We start from the raw sequence: 23381 nt of genomic DNA on the forward strand, positions 1-23381 counted from the left end.
ACGAAAAATCACCATCAGTATGCCCGATGGCCAGTCCAGCTATGGTCGTGCCATCAGTTAACCCTTCAAGTGGCAGCTGTGACACGCGTGCCCAGGGTTGCCGACCCCTGCTCTAAAGCATCTGATTTGGATTCCTGAGATCAAATATATTTTCCTTTGGCTTTGTTTTCTTCTCATTTGTGGCTTTAATGTAGTGTTACATCCTGTTTGTTTGCTTCCATCTGTATACATATCCAGATTCACTGTTATGTTTCTTTTTTTTTTTTTCAATATATTTTTATTGATTTTATAATTGAGCAGTATACAACTATCACCTTCAAAAGAACACAATAGAAGGTGGACGGCAAGTCAACAAGGTGGTAATACAGCATACATAAATGTTAAGACAGAGTATATTTCACTTAAGTTTATCAGGCTAATGACTGGTTGCCAAATCTTATAAAACACACTCTCTCGGTTAGACAAGGTAAACCTGATTTTCTCCAGATGGAGTACATTTCCAAATTCTCTCAACCACATTTCAAAGGTAGGAGGTTTATCAGACTTCCAGCAGAGAAGTATCAGCTTTCTAGCCACAAGTGTGGTCATTGACACAACCTGCGTCTCTGTCTTGTCTCTTGCCCATCCCGGTTCAGACACCCCAAACAATGCTGCAAAGGGGGTACATGGGACCTCCCTGCCAATGGCCTTGGTCAGAAAATCAAACAAATGATTCCAAAAAAGCTGTAGTTTTTGGCATTGAAAGAAAAGGTGAGATAAAGTTCCTCGACCACTTGAACACTTAACACAGAGGGCTGAAACGTTCTTATATATTTTTTCCACTTTAGTGGGAGAAAAATGCAACCTATACACAACCTTAAATTAGATCAGACAATGTCTAGCATTTATAGAACTACAATATATATTCTTAATGCACTCTTGCCAGAGATCATCAGTAACATCCACCCCCAGTTCTTCCTGCCACTGCTCCCTAAAAGTATTAGATGAAGGACTGTATATCTAGTAAGGCCCTGTAAAAGCGAGACACAGCACCTCTAGTATAGGGCTCAACTGATATGAAGCTGTCAAGCACTGAGTTTCGAGGAATCAAATTGTATTGTGGAATAGATGCTTTGATGAAATGTCTTAATTGTAAAAATCTGAAAAAATGTGAATTTGGAAGATTAAATTTCACCCTCAATTGCTGAAAAGATGGAAAATGTCCATCAATGTGAATATCTTTGAGAGAACAAATCCCTCTTCCCTGCCATGTCACAAACATGATGTCCTCCAGCCCAGGCCTGAAGGCATGATTGTTACATATTGGAGCATCCAAATACATTTTAGGAGCCTTTACTGTGCCCAATAGTTGGTTCCAGACCTTAATTGAATTTTGAATCACAGGATTTCTGCCATATAGTGTATTCTTCACTTTTATCGGGCTATTAAGCAGGGCTGGAAGACAAGTTGGTCTACAAGACAGGTGTTCCATCATCAACCATGAAGGTTGTCCTTCCAAATCAGCACCTGGAGTACACCTTCGCCAAAATGAAAAAATATTTAAGTGTGCAGCCATATAATATAATCTAAAATTTGGGACCACAAGTCTTATGTTTAACAAGATGCTTTTTGGAAATTCTAGGAACCTTACCCGACCAAACAAAGGAGGATACAATAGATTCCAGCTTTTTAAAATATGACTGGGGAATGCACACTGGGATTGACTGAAAGATGTACAAAAATCTGGGCAAAACTACCATTTTGATGGCATTAATCCGCCCTACCATGGAAATTGGCAATGTGATCCAAAACTCAATATTCTTCTCCAATTGATTAACTTTTCTATCCCAATTTTGCTTTAAAAGTTGTGACACGTTACATGTGACTGTGATACCGAGACATTCAAACTTATCTAGCGCTATTCTAAATGGAGTATTATGCAGATAAGCCATGTCCACCCCATCCGACAGAGGCATAAGTTCACTTTTCGTCCAATTTATCTTATACCCTGAGAGAGAGCCAAATTCGTTAATAAGCTGCAATAGTGGACTGATCGAGGTCTTAGGTTTTGATATGAATAAGACTACGTCATCAGCATAAGTGGAGAACTTATGAGGAATACCCTGATGTATAATCGGTAGTATATCAGAACTTAGCCGTATACGAGCTGCTAAAGGTTCTAGGGCCAGGGCAAAAATAAAAGGAGAAATGGGATCTCCCTTTTCGCGTGCCCCTGTGCAATCGAAAAGGGTTTGATACATCATTATTAGTCCTTACCGAGGCCATAGGTCCTTTGTACAAAATTCTAATCCAATTGATAAAAGAATCACCAAATCCAAATTTGCATAATACAGTAAACTTATACGGCCACCCGACCTGATCAAAAGCTTTTTCAGCATCCAAAGCTATTACCACAGAATCATCTGAACACCTAGCAGAACTATATATAAGATTAAATAATCTACGCAAATTAAAATAAATGTAGCGGTTCGGGATAAACCCTGTCACTGTTATGTTTCTATTCTTACATTGCTGTGTGATCACTGTTCCCTCTGCTGACTGATGTGACCTTTTGTATCTCACACTGATACTTGTCATATTTGTATCTGCGCCTAAAAGATAAAAAGTTTTCCACGCTAAAACACAGCTCCACCTCCTGCAGTTCTCCCTCTGAACCACTAGATGTCTCTGTTATCTAAATGAAGACGTGCAGCACAGCAACCACAGCAGCGCTCAGATCACACGTGTCCTGTTATTATGTATAAAAGCATGAAACAGGTGAGACAGGTGGGATCAATATTAATGTTGTGGAAATATATGAAAAAGCAACAGAAGAGTGAAAACATTTCCTGTTTCTAGAAAGATCTTTCAGCTCACAGCTGCTCACAGACTGTATTTACAAGTGACAAACTGCAACTCTACAGTACATCTACAGTATATATCAAATATATTCTGTATTCAAATCTATTGAGTGATGTTTGAAAGTCTTTCCAGGTGAGTTTGATCCAGGAGGGTCTGAAGCCAGAGTCAGACAGAGACTGTGCAGAGACTGTAGAAGGACAGAGCAGCAGCAGAGCAGTCCAGATACACTGATGATCCTCTGTCAGATCCAGAGGGACACACAGGGATGATGCTGGACTCTACATTGTGTCTGACAGTGGAGCTGTTCTCAGAGCAGTTCACTCTGCAGCACTGACAGTCATCTGCACTTCTTCTCATTCCTCTGTCAGTCAGTGCTGGATGAAGCTCTCCTCTCCACCTCCCAGTAACATGGCCCAGTCAGAGCATCTCTACACACAAGCTGCTGCTGCTTCAACCTCTCTGGATCATCAGGACACAGCTCCTCCTCTCTCAGCACACACACCGTCCTGTTTACCATCACCAGCTCCACCTGCAGAGAGAAGAAGGAAGAGCAGAGGAGATAAACGAGTGTTTCCAGAGACTCTTCATCAGCTGTCAGTCAGTGATGCAGCACATCCAGTATAAAGAGCAGCAGGGACTTCAGTGCTGGGACTGTACTAGGACTCATTGTTGCTTCACTTTTTCTAATCTTTGGATTTTTATTGAAGTTGATGAAAATGTTTTTCCCTCCTAGTTTGAGTTTGGACTTTCATTCATTAGAAGAACCTTGGTGTGTCCACTCTGAGCTCTGTAGGAACCCCAACAACAAGCCCAACAATCCAGATGGACGGTTCCAGCTGTTAACTGGAGGAATTCCATCCAAACATCTGCTCTCACTAAATTCTTCCTCACCTACAGACTGTGTTCTTCACTGCTTTAAACTTGGAAATGAATGCAGTCATTGGTCTGCGTGCTGCTTTGTTCAGAGAGCTGATTGGCTGTTGACACTGTTTGATCAGAGCGTGTCAGTTGTTACTATGGTGACCATAAAGGTCAGAAACAGGAAGTGTTTGTGTCCAATCCTGAAGCCTGTCACCATTCTCCTCTCACAGCTTCACTGAGAAGCTGCAGCTTTACAGGAAACACTGGATCTTTGTTTCATACTGACTGTGTTTAGTACAATACTGCTGACAGCACCACCCACTCACTCCATCACTCTACTGACCCCAGAGTCTCCAGTCTGTAGTCTGGACTCTGCTGAAGATCAGACAGCTGCTTCACATCTGGATCCTTCAGCTTGTTTCCTCTCAGCTCCAGCTCTCTCAGATGGGAGGGGTTGGACTTCAGTGCTGCTGCCAGATAATCACAGCTGATCTTTGACAAACCACAGTCGACCAATCTGTATAAAGAATGAAAGATGTAAGTTTATTAGACAAAGTGTGAGCTTGAAATCATTCAGTGTTTCATCATCTGTTCAGAGCTGAAGAAGGTTCAGAATGTAGAAGTTTAGAAAATGGAAACTCCAAACAGCTGAAGCCAACAGGAAGCAGCTTCAAACAGGAAACTGTGCAGAGTTTCAGACTATATGTCCTGATGCAGCCAGTTGGATTTTGGAGATTTGAATCTCTGTTCTGTGACTAAGTCCTTGAATCATTTCTTCCAGTTGGTCCAACAAGACAGACTAAGTGTTGGACATGTGTTGTGGCTCCATTAGGGGAGCTTCTAAATGTGATGTGATGGCCCCTCTGGGTCTGTCAGGTCACAGCACTGGAGAGAGCTCAAACTGGGCACACAGTTGTTCCAGTCTGGACCAAAGACTCTATACTGGGACTGAGGGACTGCTTTGACTGCACCCACTGGGACGTTTTAACGGCTCATGTTCTCACTTAGATCATCGATTTCTACTTACATTTCTTTCTGGGAAAAATGGGGATTACTTTGAAAACAGGAAGTATTTTCCCCAATAAGCAGCCCTGGATTAGTAAATCACTCCAACATGTTCTCAGGCAGAAGAAGCTGTCTTGTTATGAGGGAGAGAAGAAAAAGATTGAGGCACAGAAACTTGTTGAAAGAGAGATAAAGCAGCTAAAATCAGGTGTAAAAGTAAAGCAGAGGATGAGCTGAATAAAGGACACTCAAGGCTGGCTTGGAAAGGAATGAAGTCCATGGTGGGGATGCAGAACAAGGAGCAAAGATGAATGTGATGCTGAATCAGCAGAAGACTTGGACTCATTTGATTCCAGCTTTGATATCATTGATTTCAATGAAGAGCTTTGTGATTGTAGCAAAGGGCTGGTAGCTCTGAGAGTCCCACTGATGAGGTGTTTGTGTGGAAATCTCTTAGTGGGACCAAAGAGAGAAAAAGCCCTGGTCCTGATGCTGTGGGAGGGAAATGATTGAAGTGTGCTGTGAGGAACTGACTGGGAGATTTTCACACATTTTCCAGTCCTCCTTGGAACAACAGGAAGTTCCCAGCATATGGAAACAAAGGTTAAGTGTCCTATGGCACTCAGTGATGATGGTGCTGTGGCCCCACCACGTCCACGTCTTTGTAAAGGAACTAACTGTCATCTGAAGCTTCAAATGGGACTAAGACTTCCTCCACTAGGTGGCAGTGTCTGATGAGAAAGTGTTAGTGGAGCTGGCCTGGAGTCAGAAACAGGAAGATGCAGGATTTGGGCTGAAATGGGGAAAAGTGGTTCGCACTAGTGCCTTAAAGCAAGAAGGTTGTAGGTTGAAGCTTGTTGGCCTTTCTGTGGAGGTTGGATGTTCTCCCACAGTCCAATGAAATGCTGCTTAGGTTCATTGGTGCTTCTAAATTGGCTGTAGGTGTGGATGTGAGAGAGTGCTTCTCTGTGTCTCTCTGTTGGCCCTGTGATGGACTGCTCACCTGTGCAGGTGGACCACGCCTCTTGCCCTATGACAGCTAGGGCACAGGCTGCAGCCCTGTGAGCCTAAGATGAATAAACAGTTAGCAAAAATGATCCATAGTTGGCCTGAAATCCCCCAGTTAGCAGTTTGGTAGATAGCTATGACATGCTAATCCCATCCAGCAGCTGTATTCTACCTGTAAGCTGATCCCTGCTGAGCCAAAGCACTTTTTCATATACAAATTACAACCTTTAATAGAAACCTATTGGTCAGCATCTTATTAGCCTGCTGTTAGCTTCATTCCACAGAAAACTGAGAGAAACTAACAGAGTTGATAAAGAATAAAGAGAAATGTGCTGATTTAAAGCCTTTGAAGTGCTTCAGATGATCTCTGTCCACTTCTGTCCACTCATTCATTCATGTAAGCTTTCTAATGCAGCTTTGATCTTCACAGTCTGCTTCATGAAACTCATTCTAACCCTGAATGTCAGAGTGTTCCTCCTTCTCTTTCCCATCATTCATGCTGGCAGTGGAGGAGATTTGGATGTTGGACTGTGTTTTGGATGATGTGTGTATGTTTGTGTTGGACTGCTGTCTGTAAAGCAAACGCACATTTTGCTTTGGATTTCAGTGTCAGACAGACTTTAAGGTGGAATGAAGAGTTGGAGAGTTTCACAGTGAATTATCCAGTGGAGGATTTTTCTTCTTCTTTGAAGGTTTGAAATGTGAACATTGTTCTGCTGCAGTCAATGGACTAAACCAGAGAAGAAGAAAACAGACTTTACCATGAAGATCCTCAGTGTGGATCAGTATAATATCAGCCTGATGTCTGCAGTTTAGTGTCAGCACAACTTTCACATCATATTCATCTCAGCACAACTAAACATGCTGACTGACCTCAGAGTTTCAAGTCCACATCCTGGACTCTCCAGGAAACCACACAGATGCTTCACTCCTGAATCCTGCAGCTTGTTGTTGCAGCTCAGGTCCAGCTCTCTCAGGTGGGAGGGGTTGGACTTCAGTGCTGCTGCCAGATAATCACAGCTGATCTCTGACAAACCACAGCCCCACAATCTGTATAAAGAATGAAAGATGTAAGTTTATTAGACAAAGTGTGAGCTTGAAATCATTCAGTGTTTCATCATCTGTTCAGAGCTGAAGAAGGTTCAGAATGTAGAAGTTTAGAAAATGGAAACTCCAAACAGCTGACAGAGTTCATACGCCTTTGTCAGGGTCAAATTCAAGCAAGACCATGTGAAAATTAAAACACATCATCCTAGGTGAACTTAAACACCTTTGTTCCCCTTTTGTTAAGACATAGAAAAGTACACCACACAAAAATACTGCAAAAGGAAACGGTCGCCTTATATACATAGTGTATAAACTCAAAATGCACATTTCACTTCAAATTAAGATTAAGGCTTTGAACAGATCACATAGTCCAGTTCAACATATAAGACTTTAAGAATGCACAAGCATCTACTTAAAATCTATTTAATTTATCATCCATGATATTATTTTGTACAATTCCAATGTATTTTGTTCATCTCCCTTAAATAAACAGGCAGTCTTAAAGTATGAAATATTCATATACAAACACATATAAATGTGTGTACTGTCTCAGTGGCTGATAGTACCCCACAGGCCTCAGTGTGAGCTTGAAGACATTTATAATGTTTAAGTAGTTTAATGTGCAGGTGCTGACGATAAACACATTTTGAATGAAAGCCGGGGAACTTTGGTAGCACAGAAACAAGTGGCTATTCTTTGTGACTATATGGATCACTCACAATACCATTATTTCACACAAAGGCACCAAATTAATACTCAAAAAAGCTGCAGCAATACACACAAATATAAACAGTACTTGGTGACAACTTTGCTTTTAGCCTTTAACCCTTCTTGACTACTTTTGATGTGGCCTCTATATTTTACCTTTAAAAACAGTTTATCTTGCCAATCTGTTATTTTCTCATTTTGACCAACTGTATCAGCACAATTTATCTAAATTCAGACAAAATTTAAAATACAAGTAGAAAGTGATATTTTGACTGTAAAAACCACACACATGTTTAACGAATCATCTTCATAACTTGAAATGCAAATAGAGATTGTACACTTTTAAAAATACGCACACGTTTTGCAAACAACAAAGTTATATGGTACTATTTACCAAAAAATGCAGCCAAGGCTCAGACGTTTTTCATATAATCATTTCAAACTATTTACAGAACAATCAGGTGTCAAACAATAGTTTGTGTCACTCTAACACATATGAGAACAGCACAGGGATAAACCTGCAGGTCTGACAGCAGGTGTGTCACTCAGCGTTTACACTGCAATCTGCCTTTGTTGGCTTTAAGGCAGCAACTGTGACGATCACTAGTAGAACTGACACACAAAACAAAACAACAGCTACACACTAAATACACAAGACAACAAACTAACTTGAGACCAAACACGGTAAACGTCACAAATCTCTCACGTATCAAAACTCTCTCTCTCTTTCGCTCACTCGCTCTCTCTTGCCGGTCACTCCTAAAACTTCCCCCTTTTGCTAAACAACCAAATGTCATGTTTCCATATCATTTTTGATTGGTCGACATGGTACATTTTCCCACCTATAGGGCTTTGGAGCGTGATGTCACGGGAGATGGGCCATGCCCCCTTCCGCCATGACAGTAGGCCAGCCAAAGGATACCATTTCAGCTATGGATCGTACGTGTTGTGTTGTCGGTTGCAACGTTAGATCACACGATCGTGAAGGCAAGAAGCTGGATAACGGGCTCTCTTTTCATCGTTTTCCATCCTGGAGGCAACGTGAGGGATCCCATGTATCCGATATTACTAAACAAAGACGTCAGGCTTGGATTGCAGCGGTGAGACGAGCGGATATCGAGTTCTCTGCAATCCCCAGCTTTTTGTTGGTTTGCTCACGGCATTTTCTTTCCGGTGAGTTCTAAATTAATTCATATCACTCTTGAAAGGCTTTTAGTGTGATTTTCAACGTGCTGAGGTCATAGATAATGAGATAAAACATGCTAATGCGTGATGCTGCAGAACCACATCATGTCGACTGAGTAGCTTATGATTTGGCATTATTGCAGGCAAACCAGCATATGAAATGGATGTAACAAATCCAGACTGGGAACCAACACTGCACATGGGGCATGACGACATACCTGTATCAGACTCGGACCGGCACTCAAGGCGTACGCAACGGAAGCGAAAAGGAGCACCCATCGGAGGTAAACAACCCCCCCCCCCCTCTAAAAACATACTAAATTGCTATCACTGTACACTAATCCGCACATAACTTCCAGATGAATCACACACCTGTCATTGGAATATTGGTGTACATTTACCTTATGTCTAATTTTATCTTACAGGCTTTCGTTATGCAGCTGCAGAGTCTGAAGGTGTGCCCCGTGCAGAAGTGATTGATGAAGATCTGACAGAAGACCAACAGCAAAATCACAATGTCATGGAGGCAGTGGACAGCAGTTGTGTTGGACAAGTGGAGGTTGAGGTAGCAGCTGCAAATGTGGATATACTGAAGAAATGTAAACCTTTTAAAATGATGACAGATTACAAACTCTCAGCTGTGTCTGTAATCAAACCTCTGTAACTTTGCTTCCCTTCAGCAGCATCAGCTCATGTTCACATGTTGATTCATGGTTTGCTTCAGTTTTTGATGGACTGCAGAATATTTTGAAGGTTATCTGCTATAAAAAGCCAGAACAGGAAAATCTGCTTCATGTGTTTCTGTTTGATCCTCAGTGACTTTGACACAAAGGCCTCTGCTGTGATGATCACACCTCTGATCAAGTCTCACAGTGTCAGCTTTGTTTTTATACATATGGATATGTGCTGATAAATGATCAGAGTTATAATATTTCCCACTGCCTGCTGTGTGCCGTGACCTTTGACCTGCTAAAGACAGTCAGCTGTGGATTATTCATTGTTGTGTCTGATACTTAGAACTGTGGGGAAGAACACTACACAGTTAATCAGGGTCCCCTCTCTCTGAATCAGGGAAGGTGGGCAGGCCGCGTGTGGGCCGCGGGCCATACGTTGAGTCTCACTGTTTGAAATGTGAACATTGTTCTGCTGCAGTCAATGGACTAAACCAGAGAAGAAGAAAACAGACTTTACCATGAAGATCCTCAGTGTGGATCAGTATAATATCAGCCTGATGTCTGCAGTTTAGTGTCAGCACAACTTTCACATCATATTCATCTCAGCACAACTAAAACATGCTGACTGACCTCAGAGTTTCAAGTCCACATCCTGGACTCTCCAGGAAACCACACAGATGCTTCACTGCTGAATCCTGCAGCTTGTTGTTGAAGCTCAGCTCCAGCTCTCTCAGATGGGAGGGGTTGGACTTCAGTGCTGCTGCCAGATAATCACAGCTGATCTCTGACAAACCACAGCCCCACAATCTGTATAAAGAATGAAAGATGTAAGTTTATTAGACAAAGTGTGAGCTTGAAATCATTCAGTGTTTCATCATCTGTTCAGAGCTGAAGAAGGTTCAGAATGTAGAAGTTTAGAAAATGGAAACTCCAAACAGCTGAAGCCAACAGGAAGCAGCTTCAAACAAACACAACAAGAGAAAAAACTCTGAATGTTTCACATTAAAGTCGTACATTTATCATAAAAACAGGACAAAGACTTGAAAAAGTCGTGTTTTTCCTTCCAGGAACCACAAGGCTTCACTTTTAAAGGTGAAGTGTGAAAGAAATGGACATATTTGAAGTCCAACACCTTTTTCCAGTCACATTATTAAAGCAGACAAACTACAAGCTCATTTTCATTCCAACAAGTCATCTTCTGACCTGGACTAACAACACTGGTCTCTATGTGCAGCTGGCTGTGAGACCAGTGCTCAGGGAGCGTCTACAAAGTGCAACACTGAAAGAACATCACACACTAGCTGTGTCCCAAAACGTCGGCTGCATCCTTCGGAGGACCCGGTATTCGCGGTCTACGTGGGCCGGGTCCTTCAAAGACTGAAAAGGCTGGAAGTGCGAGGCTGTGAAATGGGACGGTCTAGCCTTCAGATTTGCGTCACCGCTGTGTTGGTGGAGTTTAATAAACTCGGCCGTCTGCTCCTTGCTATCTAAAATATAACAGGACACTGGCGTAAATTCTCGACCGTCTCACACTTCTGTCTAATCAGTTTCCTGTTTAACGTTTATTCAGCAGTGTGAAAATCCCGGAGGAACTTTGATCTCAGCCAAACCGATTTACTCCGGAACAAATAAAACACAGAAAAAAGGCAAACAATTACATTTTTAAGTTCTCCGAGTGACTTATATATCGTGTTTCACCTGAGTAGCGAAAGAGCGGGGTCTGAAAACGATGAAGCCGGGCGTCCGCTGCTCTCGCCGGCTGGAGTGACCATTGAACCCCCCGGCTTGCTAGCGAGCGGGTGGGTAACAGACGTCTCCGAAAACGTCGGCACACTTTTGCAAATATGTGATGTCTTGATAAACCAAGCAGATATTTGAAGTTTACACAGCTACTTTCTCGCCTGAAAATATGTTAAAAGTTTATTTTGTGACCCAGAAAGATTAATAAGAGTAATTTGAAAACTTAGTAGCTGCCGCCATTGTTGGCAGCTGAAATTTGGCTGGGATATGAATTCTGGGATATGGTGGGCCACGAAGGACACACCCGACGAATCCTTCAAATTCGGGGAAATGAAGGACGCATTTGTCGGGCACATTTGAAGGAGTCGACAAATACGGACAGCCTTCATCGCCTGGCTGTGACGTAATCGGCCTTCAAATGCAGCTTCTGGAGGATGCAGCCGACGTTTTGGGACACAGCTACTAATTTGCTTCCATCATCCAACCTGAAGAGGAAACAGAGACGCCTCCCCTTCAAAGTAAAAGCTGCTCCTTTTGGACACAGTATCAAAGAAAGTCTACAGTATAACATAGAAAAGACAGAACAAAGTTTTGGTTGTTGTTAAATTGTGCAGAAATGAAACTACACTAAGCTCAATTATGTGACAGACATTTCATCCCATGTCAGTTTGGCCTCATCCTGGGCCGGATTATCCAGCACACACTCTGACCACAGGCCCAGGGGCCACGCACAGCTGGGCTCCATCCAAGAGACAGCAAACAAACCAACACAATAATAAAAAGCACCATGTGATCTTCTTACATCTTCAAGACAAACATAGGAAAAACATGAGCATATTTGTTTCCTGATAAAATGATGTGACAGGTAGAACAGAGTAAAGTGGTGGTGTTACAGCCTTTCTCCCCTCTGCTGCCGAGGCTGTTAGTCTCTCCCAAACTCAGCTACAGGACTTCCAAATGAATGAAAGCAGCAGAAGTGGCTTTACAAATGAAAGAGGAAGAGGAGAAGAAGAGGAGAGGGAGGCCACCCTGACCATCACTCCAGCTGAAAACATCACACTTCCATTAAAGTTGGTGAGGAAATGTTGAGCAGGATGAGCTGCTGGCTAATCTGGAGGCTGTAGCAGCAGCTCACAGTCACAGTGGATTTCCACTCATGAAAAAGCTCTGTCTGCTTCATTTCTCATCTCATATCAGAGACTTTAAAGCTTCACTGAAGCTGTACTGTGATGCTTCCATATTCCAGTGAGGCCTCCATAATGATTTCAGCTGTTCTGTACACACACTGTGTGCCCTGTATGGCTCAAAGTCTCTGCAGCCTGTTTTTATCTGCTATCATCAGATCTTCATCATCCTCATTCACATCCCTCACACACTCTACAGCCTCATCAGCACTGACTTCATCTTCACTGACTGATGGAGCACAACATGAACCTGTGGAGGCTGAAACACTGTCCTGTCAAACATCTCCCCGTCACCACTCCACTTCTGTCAGCCTTTAAATGAACCCTGCTCAAGTCTGTCACTTCTGTTTGGAGCCAAAAGGAAAAACTGTTGTTCAGTCGTTTGGAAAGACAACATTTCTGAAAGCACTCAAACTTCTTCACATTTGTCTTCAGACACATCCTGAACATTTAGGAACTAAAGAAAGTTTCAAACATCAAAGACATGAAATATAGAAAAACAACAACAGCCGCAGTCAGTGAACTCACCTCAGAGTCTCCAGTCGACAGTTTGGACTCTCCAGTCCAGCACACAGAAGCTTCACACCTGGATCCTGCAGGTATCTGTTTCCACTCATGTCCAGCTCTGTCAGATGGGAGGGGTTGGACTTCAGAGCTGAGGCCACAACTTCACAGTGAGACTCTGAGAGTCCACAGTTAGTCAGTCTGTGATGATAGAAAATATAAAATGTGTTATTATAAAAGCAGAAAATCTGCATTATAAACACAGACTGAATGTATATGAAGACAAAACAGAGTGAGGTCATAATCTGATGAATCTGCTCTTCACATCTGTGCTTCAGCTCCTCTTACTGTGTTTGACATGACACAACGATTGAGTCTCTCTCAGACCTGCAGACTTTTAATGAGAATCTTTGTTTGGCTTTAATCTGCAGATGAAGGAGGAAGATGGTGTCACATTTAGGCTTCCATAATGTCCACAGTCTGTCACTGAGATCTGATCCAGAGTCAGAGTGAAGACACACATTTGGACTGTTTCCTGTTTTGACTCCAGAACATTTTGAATGAGTTCAGCTCAGTGAAGAGTTCCAGCTGGAAAGATGATCTCTGTTTGCTACCTGCTGTCAGGTACGACTGTTCACGTCCACACGCAGGAAAAACCTGCTGACTGTTACCAAACGGAGCAGAAATCTCATCACTGGACAATAATGATGAATGAACTCAGAGCTGCTGATATCAGATCTGATTTCAGGGGAACTAAACACAGAAATGATTGGCTCATTTGAGCTTTCTGAGCCATTATCTGCTGGTGTGTCGCTAGTTGGCAGAAAATGATTTGTATTCCTGTTCAGGGCTTCAGTGTTTATGAGTCCAGATCCAGGTGACAGCAAGTCAAAATGATGTTACCTGTCTGTGTCCAGCAGCAGCCTGTATTCACTTTGAATATTGTTATAACCTGACATGGATCAGTTTGTCTTTGATTGGTTTGTAAATGTCACTGTTTCCATTGGACCTGAGTGACGTACAAAGACAGAGAGGGAGAGAAAGGAGAGAGAGGATGGAGACAGCAAAGAGAGAGCAAACACAAACAGGTGAGAGTGGACAGGTGACCAAGGTCAGCAACCAATCAGAGAGCTTCTGTTTGACCCACAGTCACTGATGATGACTGCACATAACCAAGCAGTGTGTTACTCTGATATCAAATATGGATCCTGCTCTTATAATAATGATCATCAGATGATATTATTGTGTTATTTTGTAGCTGAATACGATGTTTGTGTGATTATCAGTGAAAGAAGCAGTGAGGAGGATGGAGAGAGAGAGAGGACAGAGGGTGAAGTTAGAAACACTAAAAGGATTTTTCATGGATTTCATGGATGATTTGAGTGATTTCCAGCAGGACACTTAAACATGTCAGTGGACGTCCTAAAGAACATATTCACTGATATGAAACGTGTCATTGAACAGGATTAATATCAGTGGAAACATGGTGGAAACAGCTGTGACTGCATGGATGTGACACACTTCAAATCTGTTCTCCACTCTTGGATTTGGGATCCATGGAGCTGCTGCTGAGTCTGTACAATAAAGGAATGGTGTGGAAGGTTGCAGCGTACGGACACAAACACTTTCTGCTTACAATCTGATTTTATTTTCAAAATTAAACTACTAACCTACACTGATCAGTGATGTTAATGATCACATCTGGACTCACCCAGCCTTTCTGCAGTTCCTCACAGCTGGAATCAGTCTCTGTCGTCCCTGCTCTGATGTGTTGTACTTCTGCAGGTCCAACTCATCCAGAACCTCCTCTGACATCTGCAGCATGAAGGCCAGAGCTGAGCACTGGATCTCAGAGAGTTTCTTCTCTGATCTGTTCTCTGACTTCAGGAACTCTTGGATCTCCTGAAATAATGAGAGGTGGTTCATCTCCATCAGACAGTGGAAGATGTTGATGCTTCTGTCAGGAGAGATTTCATCACTGTTCATCTCCTTCAGGTTGTTGATGACTCTCTGGATGGTTCCATAACTGATCTCTGTCTGACCCAGCAGACCTACTAAGAGTCTCTGGTTGGACTCCAGACAGAGGCCATGAAGGAAGCGAACAAACAGGTCCAGGTGGCCATTTTTACTCTGGAGGGATTTCTCCATGGCTCTGTTCAGGAAATCATCCAGAGAGGACTCGTTGTATTTTTGTCCCAAGAAGTTCTTCAGCACCTTTGTCTTCCTGTTGGTGTGACAGTGGAACATGTAGACAGCAGCCAGAAACTCCTGAATGCTCAGATGAACAAAGCAGTAGACTGGTTTCTGGAAGATCACACACTCTCTTTTGAAGATCTCTGTACAAACTCCTGAGTACACCGAGGCCTCTGTCACATCCAGACCACACTGCTCCAGGTCTTCTTGGTAGAACATGATGTTTCCTTTCTCCAGATGTTCAAACGCCAGCCTCCCCAGCTTCAGAAGAACTTCCCTGTCAGCCTTCGTCAGCTCCTGTGAACTCGTCTCATGTCCCTCATGGTACTTGTTCTTCTTCCTCTTTGTCTGAACCAGCAGGAAGTGTGAGTACATGTCAGTCAGGGTCTTGGGCAGCTCTCCTCTCTGCTCTGTAGTCAACATGTGCTCCAGAACTGTAGCAGTGATCCAGCAGAAGACTGGGATACTACACATGATGTGGAGGCTCCTGGATGTCTTCATGTGGGAGATGATTCTGCTGGACAGCTCTTCATCACTGAATCTCCTCCTGAAGTACTCCTCCTTCTGGGCGTCAGTGAAGCCTCGTACTTCTGTTAGCCTGTCAACACGTGTAGGAGGGATCTGATTGGCTGCTGCGGGTCGGGAAGTTATCCAGACGAGAGCCGAGGGAAGCAGATTCCCCTGGATGAGGTTTGTCAGCAGCTGGCTGACTGATGACTTCTGTGTGACATCAGACAGCAGCTTCCTGTTGGTGAAATCCAATGAAAGTCTGCTTTCATCCAGGCCGTCAAAGATGAACAAAAGCTGAGAGACAGCCAGCTTCTCTGCTGTGACCTTCTGTAATGTTGGATGGAAAACATGGAGCAGCTCCAGAAGACTGTACTGCTCATCTCTGATCAGGTTCAGCTCCCTGAATGAAAGCAGAACCACCACACTGACATGTTGGTTCTCCAAGCCCTCTGCCCAGTCCAGAGTGAACTTCTGCACTGAGAAGGTTTTTCCAACACCAGCCACGCCGTTGGTCAGAACCACTCTGATGGGTCTCTGTTGGTCAGGTAAGGCTTTAAAGATGTCCTGGCACCTGATTGGAGCGTCATGGAGGGCGTCCATCTTGGAAGCTGTCTCCAGCTGCCTCACCTCATGTTGGGTATGAACCTCTTCACTCTGTCCCTCTGTGATGTAGAGCTCAGTGTAGATCCTGTTGAGGAGGGTTCTACTTCCTGTTTCATCACTTCCTTCAGTCACACGTTCACATCTCCTCCTCAGACTGATCTTATGTTCATCTAAAACCTCCTGCAGACCAACATCTGCTGAAAGAAAGAAAAACAATGAGACTAAAGAGAAAGAAAACTCTTCAATGTCTGAACAACACAAGAAGTCCAGTTTTCAGAAATGAGTCCATCAGCAGACAGATGTTCAGTCTTACTTTGTACACAGCTGCTCTGACTGGCTGTCTGCAGTCCAGCTCTGCTTCTGGATCTTTCTCCACACTGTGCAGAAGCTCTGATGGTGACACAGAAAAGTCACAGTGGAGATACTTCTGTCCACCTTTGATTAGACTCATTATAAAAAGGAAAACAAAGTTTGAACACAGTCATGTTTCCAGTTCACTGACTTACATTTATTCCATGGACACTCACTCTAACCTGAACCACAGCTACAACCCAACATTGTTGAGGCCTCATCTCCTCCTTTCCTGACTGTAGAGGTTAAATATGCAACAACCAACAAATAAAAGAATTTGGTTCATTTCAAAGAAATTCACACGGTGACCAAGTAAAGTAACCGTAGTAAAGGAGACAACATCCCGTTGATGGTGGGATTATTTGAAAGATTTGCTTTAGTCACGTCACCAAATGCAGTTGAACCACCCGTGGATCCATGTTTGACCATTCTACCACTCTGAGCTCTGCTTTTGAATCATTTTATTATTATCATCATTCATTTATTCATTCTTTGGAGGGGGGCTATTTCCTAATGCCGCCCTAATAAGCTGATGTTCAAGGGGAAATATAACAGAAACTCTTTCAGTGTTATTCATTAATAAATTAACAGATAAACTGTGAAGAAGAAAAAAACTGAGATTTAAAGGAGAGAGTGAGAAACTTGATCATCCATCCTCATAATACATGTTTATCAGTATCTGCTGTGACCATACTGCAGTAATAACTACAAGTCTACATTTCTGTGACTGTTGATCAATCACAGCAGGAATCTGAGCTCATCTCTGCACACAGAGCAGCTTCAGCTCTGGGATAAACTGCTCGCTTCACGTCCTTCTCAGCTCACAGACACTCATCCTGATATTTTCCTTTAACATTTGATGGTATAATTCATCTGAGTTTACACTTTATCTGCATAAATACAGAAAAACAGACCCAAACACCAGAAACCATCAGTTTCACCATGTAGAATATATTGTTGTTTCCTTGCTTTTAATTCAGAGAAAAACTCTGATTTTGATTTTCTCTGTTCTCTTTGCCACAGCCCATCCCAGCAGCAGCTGAAGCAGCTGACTGTCACAACACTGAATAACACTTTAGGAGGAACGTCTTGATCTTAATCATCCAGGAAAGTAAATCTCCAAAAGTTGATTCTGTTCATCTGGACGTAGAGTAAATGTGGTTATCCCAGCTGGACTTTTGTCAAAGCTGGGATAACCACATTTACCAGCCGCTGCTTAAGCAAAAACCTGTAGTGATCCCGTACGTGTCAGGAGTATCGGAGCAGTTGAGACAGATTTTTTCTAAACACCGGGTCTCTGTGGCTTTTAAACCCCAAAACACGCTGCGCCAAAAACTGGTCCACCCCAAGGATCAGAGTAACAGAGTAACATAGTGTACGCTGCTAAGTGCAGGAGGATTGCCAGGATTTATATATCGGGGAAACCAAACAACCTTTGGCTACAACACAGCAGAGCCACCTCGTCAGGCCAGGACTCTGCAGTCTATTTACACCTGCAGGCCAGTGGACACTCTTTCAATGATGAGGATGTAAAATCCTGGACAGGGAGGAACGCTGGTTTGAGGGCGGAGTCAAGGAGGCCATTTACGTGAAAAGGGAAAGACCATCTCTGAATGGAGGAGGGGGCCTAAGGGTACATCTGTCACCATCTTACATGCTGTGATTGCAGCCATTCCCCAACTCTCTGTGAATGGGACTCATGACCATTGATCAATGGTTGTTGATCAATGGTCATGAGTCCCATTCACAGATTCACACACAAATTTGCATAATTAAGATTAAGGAACTGACCTCCCAGCCCATTGTTCCTTCAGTGGGCAGGTTTCAGTTATTATTCAAATGTCCTGTTTATAAGATTGAAACCTGCAGTCAGCTGAGACTGAAGGAGTCACCTGGATGATGACGAAACGTTTCTCCCACAAAATGCTATGTCCAGATGAACAGAATCAACTTTTGGAGAAAGTTGAATCATTATTTCAGCTTTAAGAGGGTATTTTAACACAAACATCAGTCCTTCTACTTAAGTATGTTTGACACTTTGTTTAATCATCATTTTTAATGATCAAATATAATTATGTTTGTTATTTGTGGATTTTAAATGTCCTTGACAGAGACAGATGATGATCATTATCCTGCACTGTGGTCTCAGGTTTGGTCGAGCTAGCACAAAGAATGGCTATGTTGAACTTCCTCCTGGGATCTACACTAAGAAGTGAGTCCAACATTAGCAGGGTCTCTTTCCTTTATCTGATTCACTTTAGCATTCACAGTCACGTGAAGCTTGTTATTAACTCGATAAGTCAACCCAGGGTTTCAGCTGAGCGCTCACATGAAACACATGGTGTTGGCAGCATCTGATCAATCATATTCATGGAGACGTGTATCAGCAACAGAGCAGCTGAGTTTGCAGAAGGAAGTCAAACTAAACCACAGGAACAATATTTGGAGATTACACACATAATAAAATACTAGCAGTAACACAGCTGCTGCAGACAAATCAGTCGTGTGATCGTGTGTGAGAGGAGAAGGACTGTAAAGGAGTTTGGTGTTAAAAGCTCTGTATGAATGTGGGAGACTTTGAAGGGCTTTAAAAAGGCCAATATAAAATAAAAGGCAGCAAAACTGCTGAGTGTGAAAGTCACCAGACTTATCAGACCTCTGTGATTAAGACCTGTAAGAACACCTGTTTGTACTTGTTGGCATTATATCAAACACACACGTATATTAAGCCTTTGTTTGAACTCTGGTTGAATTTGTTACTTTCAGACTGTGAAACATCACAGAGGCTGCAGCTGCAGATCTTTTATTCACCTGGAAATTTACTTTAAATGTTAGATGGAAAATGTGTTGCTCAGTTTAACCAAAGTAAGAACAAGAATCCATAAACCTTCATAAAGACAAACATCTCCCAGAACATTGAGCTGCTGAAGTGTCACTGAAGGGAAAAACTATTTGTCCTCCTCCATCCAGCAACACCTGAAACACCTGAGTGGAAGCTCCTCCCTACACTGTGTTTGAAGCAAAGCACAAAGGAGACACCTGCTGGAGCAGCTGGAGTCCTACAGACACTCAGCCTCTTCACTACACAAACACCTCCTACAACATCCACTCTTTCCACTCTGACTGCTGTGTTTGTGGAAACACTCCAACACACACCGCTTCACATACCAACATAGAAATGTGTGTGAAAAAGAGCTGAGCTGATATTAAACATGAGGATTTATTCAAAAATACAGAGTCAGGAACAACATCTAGACACACATTACCTCTCAGCAGCAGAAGAACAGCCTTTAAAGTTTATATCAATACCCTTCGACACGTTGCTCTTTAAGGAAACACAGCTGGGTTCAGGTCCAGGAGATTCTGGCCTCTTATTGATCCTAAAAGAAAAAGAATAAATGTCACAGCTTCATGAGACAGGAAGGAAAAACTGGAAATATTAAATTAAAGACATGATGAACAATGTGAAACTCATAAAAATAATGTACTTACTCTTTGTCACATAACAGTCTTTTGTTAAAGTTTGCACCAACACCCTTCGACACGTTGCTCTTTAAGGAAACACAGCTGGGTTCAGGTCCAGGCTCTGGATTAGTTTCAGGGTTATGTCCAGCTGAGCCTGGTACGCCCCACAGCTCTGGGCTTTAAAACAACACACACAGAGGTATGAGTGTGAATAATGATGGAGCAGTGATGTGAGTGCTGAGCTGTGACATGGAGAAGAGTCATGGACAGTTAGAGATGGTCATCTCACCTCTGAGCTTTGGTCTGGCTCTCATGTTCCCCACACAGAGTGCTTTTAGAGGGAGGGACTCCCTCCTCTCTGTCCTCACACTGATCCATGCTGCTCAATTCACATCAGCTCACACACACTTTCTACCTTCACCTGCAGAGGAAACACAAATCATTCATGTGCACATCAACTGAGAGCTGCAGAGGTCGTGTCTGATGTGTTGGACTAACATCCATCTGAGACGCAGCTTTCATCAGTTCACTACAAAAAGTGTCACAGAGCCCAGTTCAGCCTCCAAATCCTCCATTACTGTAGTCCTACAAAGCAGCAGGTCAAACATGGCTGCAGAGAGCAGCTTTATGTCAGTAACCATGTCCAGGACCGAGCTGACTGCTTACAGAGTTCATACTCTAACTGCTAGCTGCTCTGCTAGCTAAGCTAACTCAGTAACAGTGACTCTGACAGCAGTTACTGTGGAACAGCGGCCGAGCTCAGGACACATTCAGTGTGTTTAGTCTGAGTCCTGGACTCTGATTCAATGGATTCAATCCAGCTCAGAGTTTCATGTGTTCATCAGAATAAAATACATGTACTAATATAACAGAAGTGATGCTCTGAATGCAGGACTGTAATGGAGGATAAATAAGGTTTTTACAGCCTGAAAGAAACATTCAGTTCATATATTTGTAGACAGTGAAGCAGTTTTTAATACTGCAGCTGTTTCCTTCACCTGTGTGTGTGTGAGCCACACCTTCATGTGCTGCTTTAGAAATATGTGGTCTGACTGCTCAGACTGAGTCTAGGAGGAAAGTTCACACGCTGGAGAAAGTTTTGTTCCTAACTTTGTCAGAGTTCGGCTCCAAAGACAAAGAAGACGGAGCTCACAGTCTGTAGATGGCCCTCAGTGTGTGTGTGAAGCCAAGAGAGCACACAGGAGTGTGTTTATGTCAGCAAATCAGTGTGTGTGAAGAGTCTGAGGGAGTGTGTGAATGAGACTCAACACTGAAACCAACAGTCCAAGAAAAGCGTCTGGATTTCTTTAAGTTTAACTTAAAGAAATCCAGACGCTTTTCTTTTTGTCTCCATAATGTCTCCATAATGCTGCAATGTTATCTGCCCCAGAAACACTGTGCAGAAGCTCTGATGGTGACACAGAAAAGTCACAGTGGAGATACTTCTGTCCACCTTTGATTAGACTCATTATAAAAAGGAAACAAAGTTTGAACACAGTCATGTTTCCAGTTCACTGACTTACATTTATTCCATGGACACTCACTCTAACCTGAAGCACAGCTACAACCCAACATTGTTGAGGCCTCATCTCCTCCTTTCCTGACTGTAGAGGTTAAATATGCAACAACCAACAAATAAAAGAATTTGGTTCATTTCAAAGAAATTCACACGGTGACCAAGTAAAGTAACCGTAGTAAAGGAGACAACATCCCGTTGATGGTGGGATTATTTGAAAGATTTGCTTTAGTCACGTCACCAAATGCAGTTGAACCACCCGTGGATCCATGTTTGACCATTCTACCACTCTGAGCTCTGCTTTTGAATCATTTTATTATTATCATCATTCATTTATTCATTCTTTGGAGGGGGGCTATTTCCTAATGCCGCCCTAACAAGCTGATGTTCAAGGGGAAATATAACAGAAACTCTTTCAGTGTTATTCATTAATAAATTAACAGATAAACTGTGAAGAAGAAAAAAACTGAGATTTAAAGGAGAGAGTGAGAAACTTGATCATCCATCCTCATAATACATGTTTATCAGTATCTGCTGTGACCATACTGCAGTAATAACTACAAGTCTACATTTCTGTGACTGTTGATCAATCACAGCAGGAATCTGAGCTCATCTCTGCACACAGAGCAGCTTCAGCTCTGGGATAAACTGCTCGCTTCACGTCCTTCTCAGCTCACAGACACTCATCCTGATATTTTCCTTTAACATTTGACGGTATAATTCATCTGAGTTTACACTTTATCTGCATAAATACAGAAAAACAGACCCAAACACCAGAAACCATCAGTTTCACGTTCAACGGGAAGTGGCTCAAACGTCACAGTTTCATAACGTCACCCTGAACTCCACTCACGGAGTTTCTGTCGCCATTGTAGTTTTTAAAGTCCCGTGATAAAGGCGGGTCTTTCTGTGAATCCGCACGCTCATTGGCTAATAGCTTGAGATTGACACATCGTTATCCAATGAGCGTGCGGGAACTTCCGACATAAAGTTGTTTCCTTTGAAAAACCAAAGTCTGATTATTTTTGCCTCCACTGACGGAGCCTGTTGTTCCCGCCACAGAGACACAGTAATGTCAGAGCGGTGTTAACACTCACCCTGCCTCAGCACAGCTCTCACTCTCCTCCTGCTCTCTCACACTAAACGGAGGCTCAGCTAAACTCACTTCCTCTCTACTTACAGGAAACCAGCGCTCAGAGGAGCCGACCGGCCTCACATTTCACCCACAGACACGAACAGCGTGGAATTATTTTATGTCATAAGAAGAAACATATTCATGTTAACACTCACCTGCCTCAGCTCCACCTTCCTCCTCCTGCTTTCACTTTCACTGCTGCTCCCTAAACACAGAGGATGCTGGGACTTGTAGTTGTTTCCTTCCGGTGCAGTCTTCCTCTTTGTTTGTTTGTGTTTGTGTTCAAGTTATTTCGATCATGTAAACATCAACAGAACACGTGAAGCCACACAGAGTTTGTATGTCGAGGTGGGTAGGAGGGTTTGAGGGTTTGGGGAGGGGTCAGAGGGAAGAGGTCTCTCAGTCTTGACAATCCACATTGATGGCATTGCATCTTTCAACGTGTTTGTGGGTCGATTTGGATGCTCCAGGTGTGAGAGCAGCCACTCAGCCTCTGCTGCAGATGTGTGTCACAAGTTCATCTAGTAGTGAGACGGTGGCGCAAGATGGCGAGTTGAGCAGTCGCACGAATTAGGAGCTCGTTGAACTTGTCCCAGAATTTACTTTGTGTTCGTTATTGTTTCCACTCGAAAGTAGTAAAATGACTGCCCCAAGTATAGTTAAACCTGCTAAATTCAAACTCGACCTCAAAAAACAAGAAACAACATCGCCATGTGATGGAAAGGAAGACAGCAGAGAAGGAACGGATCATGACTACGTAGAAAAAACCTTGAAAAAAGAGTGGACGAGCAGCTAGCTGACCTGAGTGTGCAATGCAAGCAAGCTAGTACGATGCTAGCCAGCCTAGCCAA

The 23381-nt window shown here is 42.9% G+C and overlaps 1 protein-coding gene across 1 annotated transcript; it reads right to left on the reverse strand.

Moving 5' to 3' along the window:
* Positions 1-266: 266 nt before the first annotated feature.
* LOC146577595 (protein NLRC3-like) lies at positions 267-20295 on the reverse strand. Its single transcript, XM_085268230.1, has 10 exons — positions 20169-20295; positions 19907-20056; positions 19681-19794; positions 16377-16453; positions 14469-16260; positions 12782-12958; positions 9960-10136; positions 6589-6765; positions 4046-4219; positions 267-3370 (listed from the first exon to the last, which is right to left on the reverse strand). The coding sequence occupies exons 1-10, from the start codon at positions 20255-20257 to the stop codon at positions 3358-3360; spliced, it is 2940 nt and encodes a 979-aa protein (XP_085124356.1). The 5' UTR covers positions 20258-20295; the 3' UTR covers positions 267-3357.
* Between the last annotated feature and the right edge of the window lie 3086 nt (positions 20296-23381).

Source organism: Mchenga conophoros, linkage group LG3 (genome assembly GCF_057382185.1).
Source record: "Mchenga conophoros isolate Kocher_MC1m ecotype Shallow Benthic linkage group LG3, M_conophoros_male_GT1.1, whole genome shotgun sequence".
In the NCBI taxonomy this organism is placed as follows: Eukaryota; Metazoa; Chordata; class Actinopteri; order Cichliformes; family Cichlidae; genus Mchenga; species Mchenga conophoros.

Excerpts from the sequence above, each read along its gene's own strand:
- LOC146577595 (XM_085268230.1), bottom strand. The coding sequence starts at position 20,257 with ATGGATCAGTGTGAGGACAGAGAGGAGGGAGTCCCTCCCTCTAAAAGC. Across the intron at positions 16,261-16,376 it reads TCAGAGCAGCTGTGTACAAA|CAGATGTTGGTCTGCAGGAG; the intron begins GTAAGACTGAAC and ends TCTTTCTTTCAG. Across the intron at positions 6,766-9,959 it reads TGTGGACTTGAAACTCTGAG|ATTGTGGGGCTGTGGTTTGT; the intron begins GTCAGTCAGCAT and ends TTCTTTATACAG.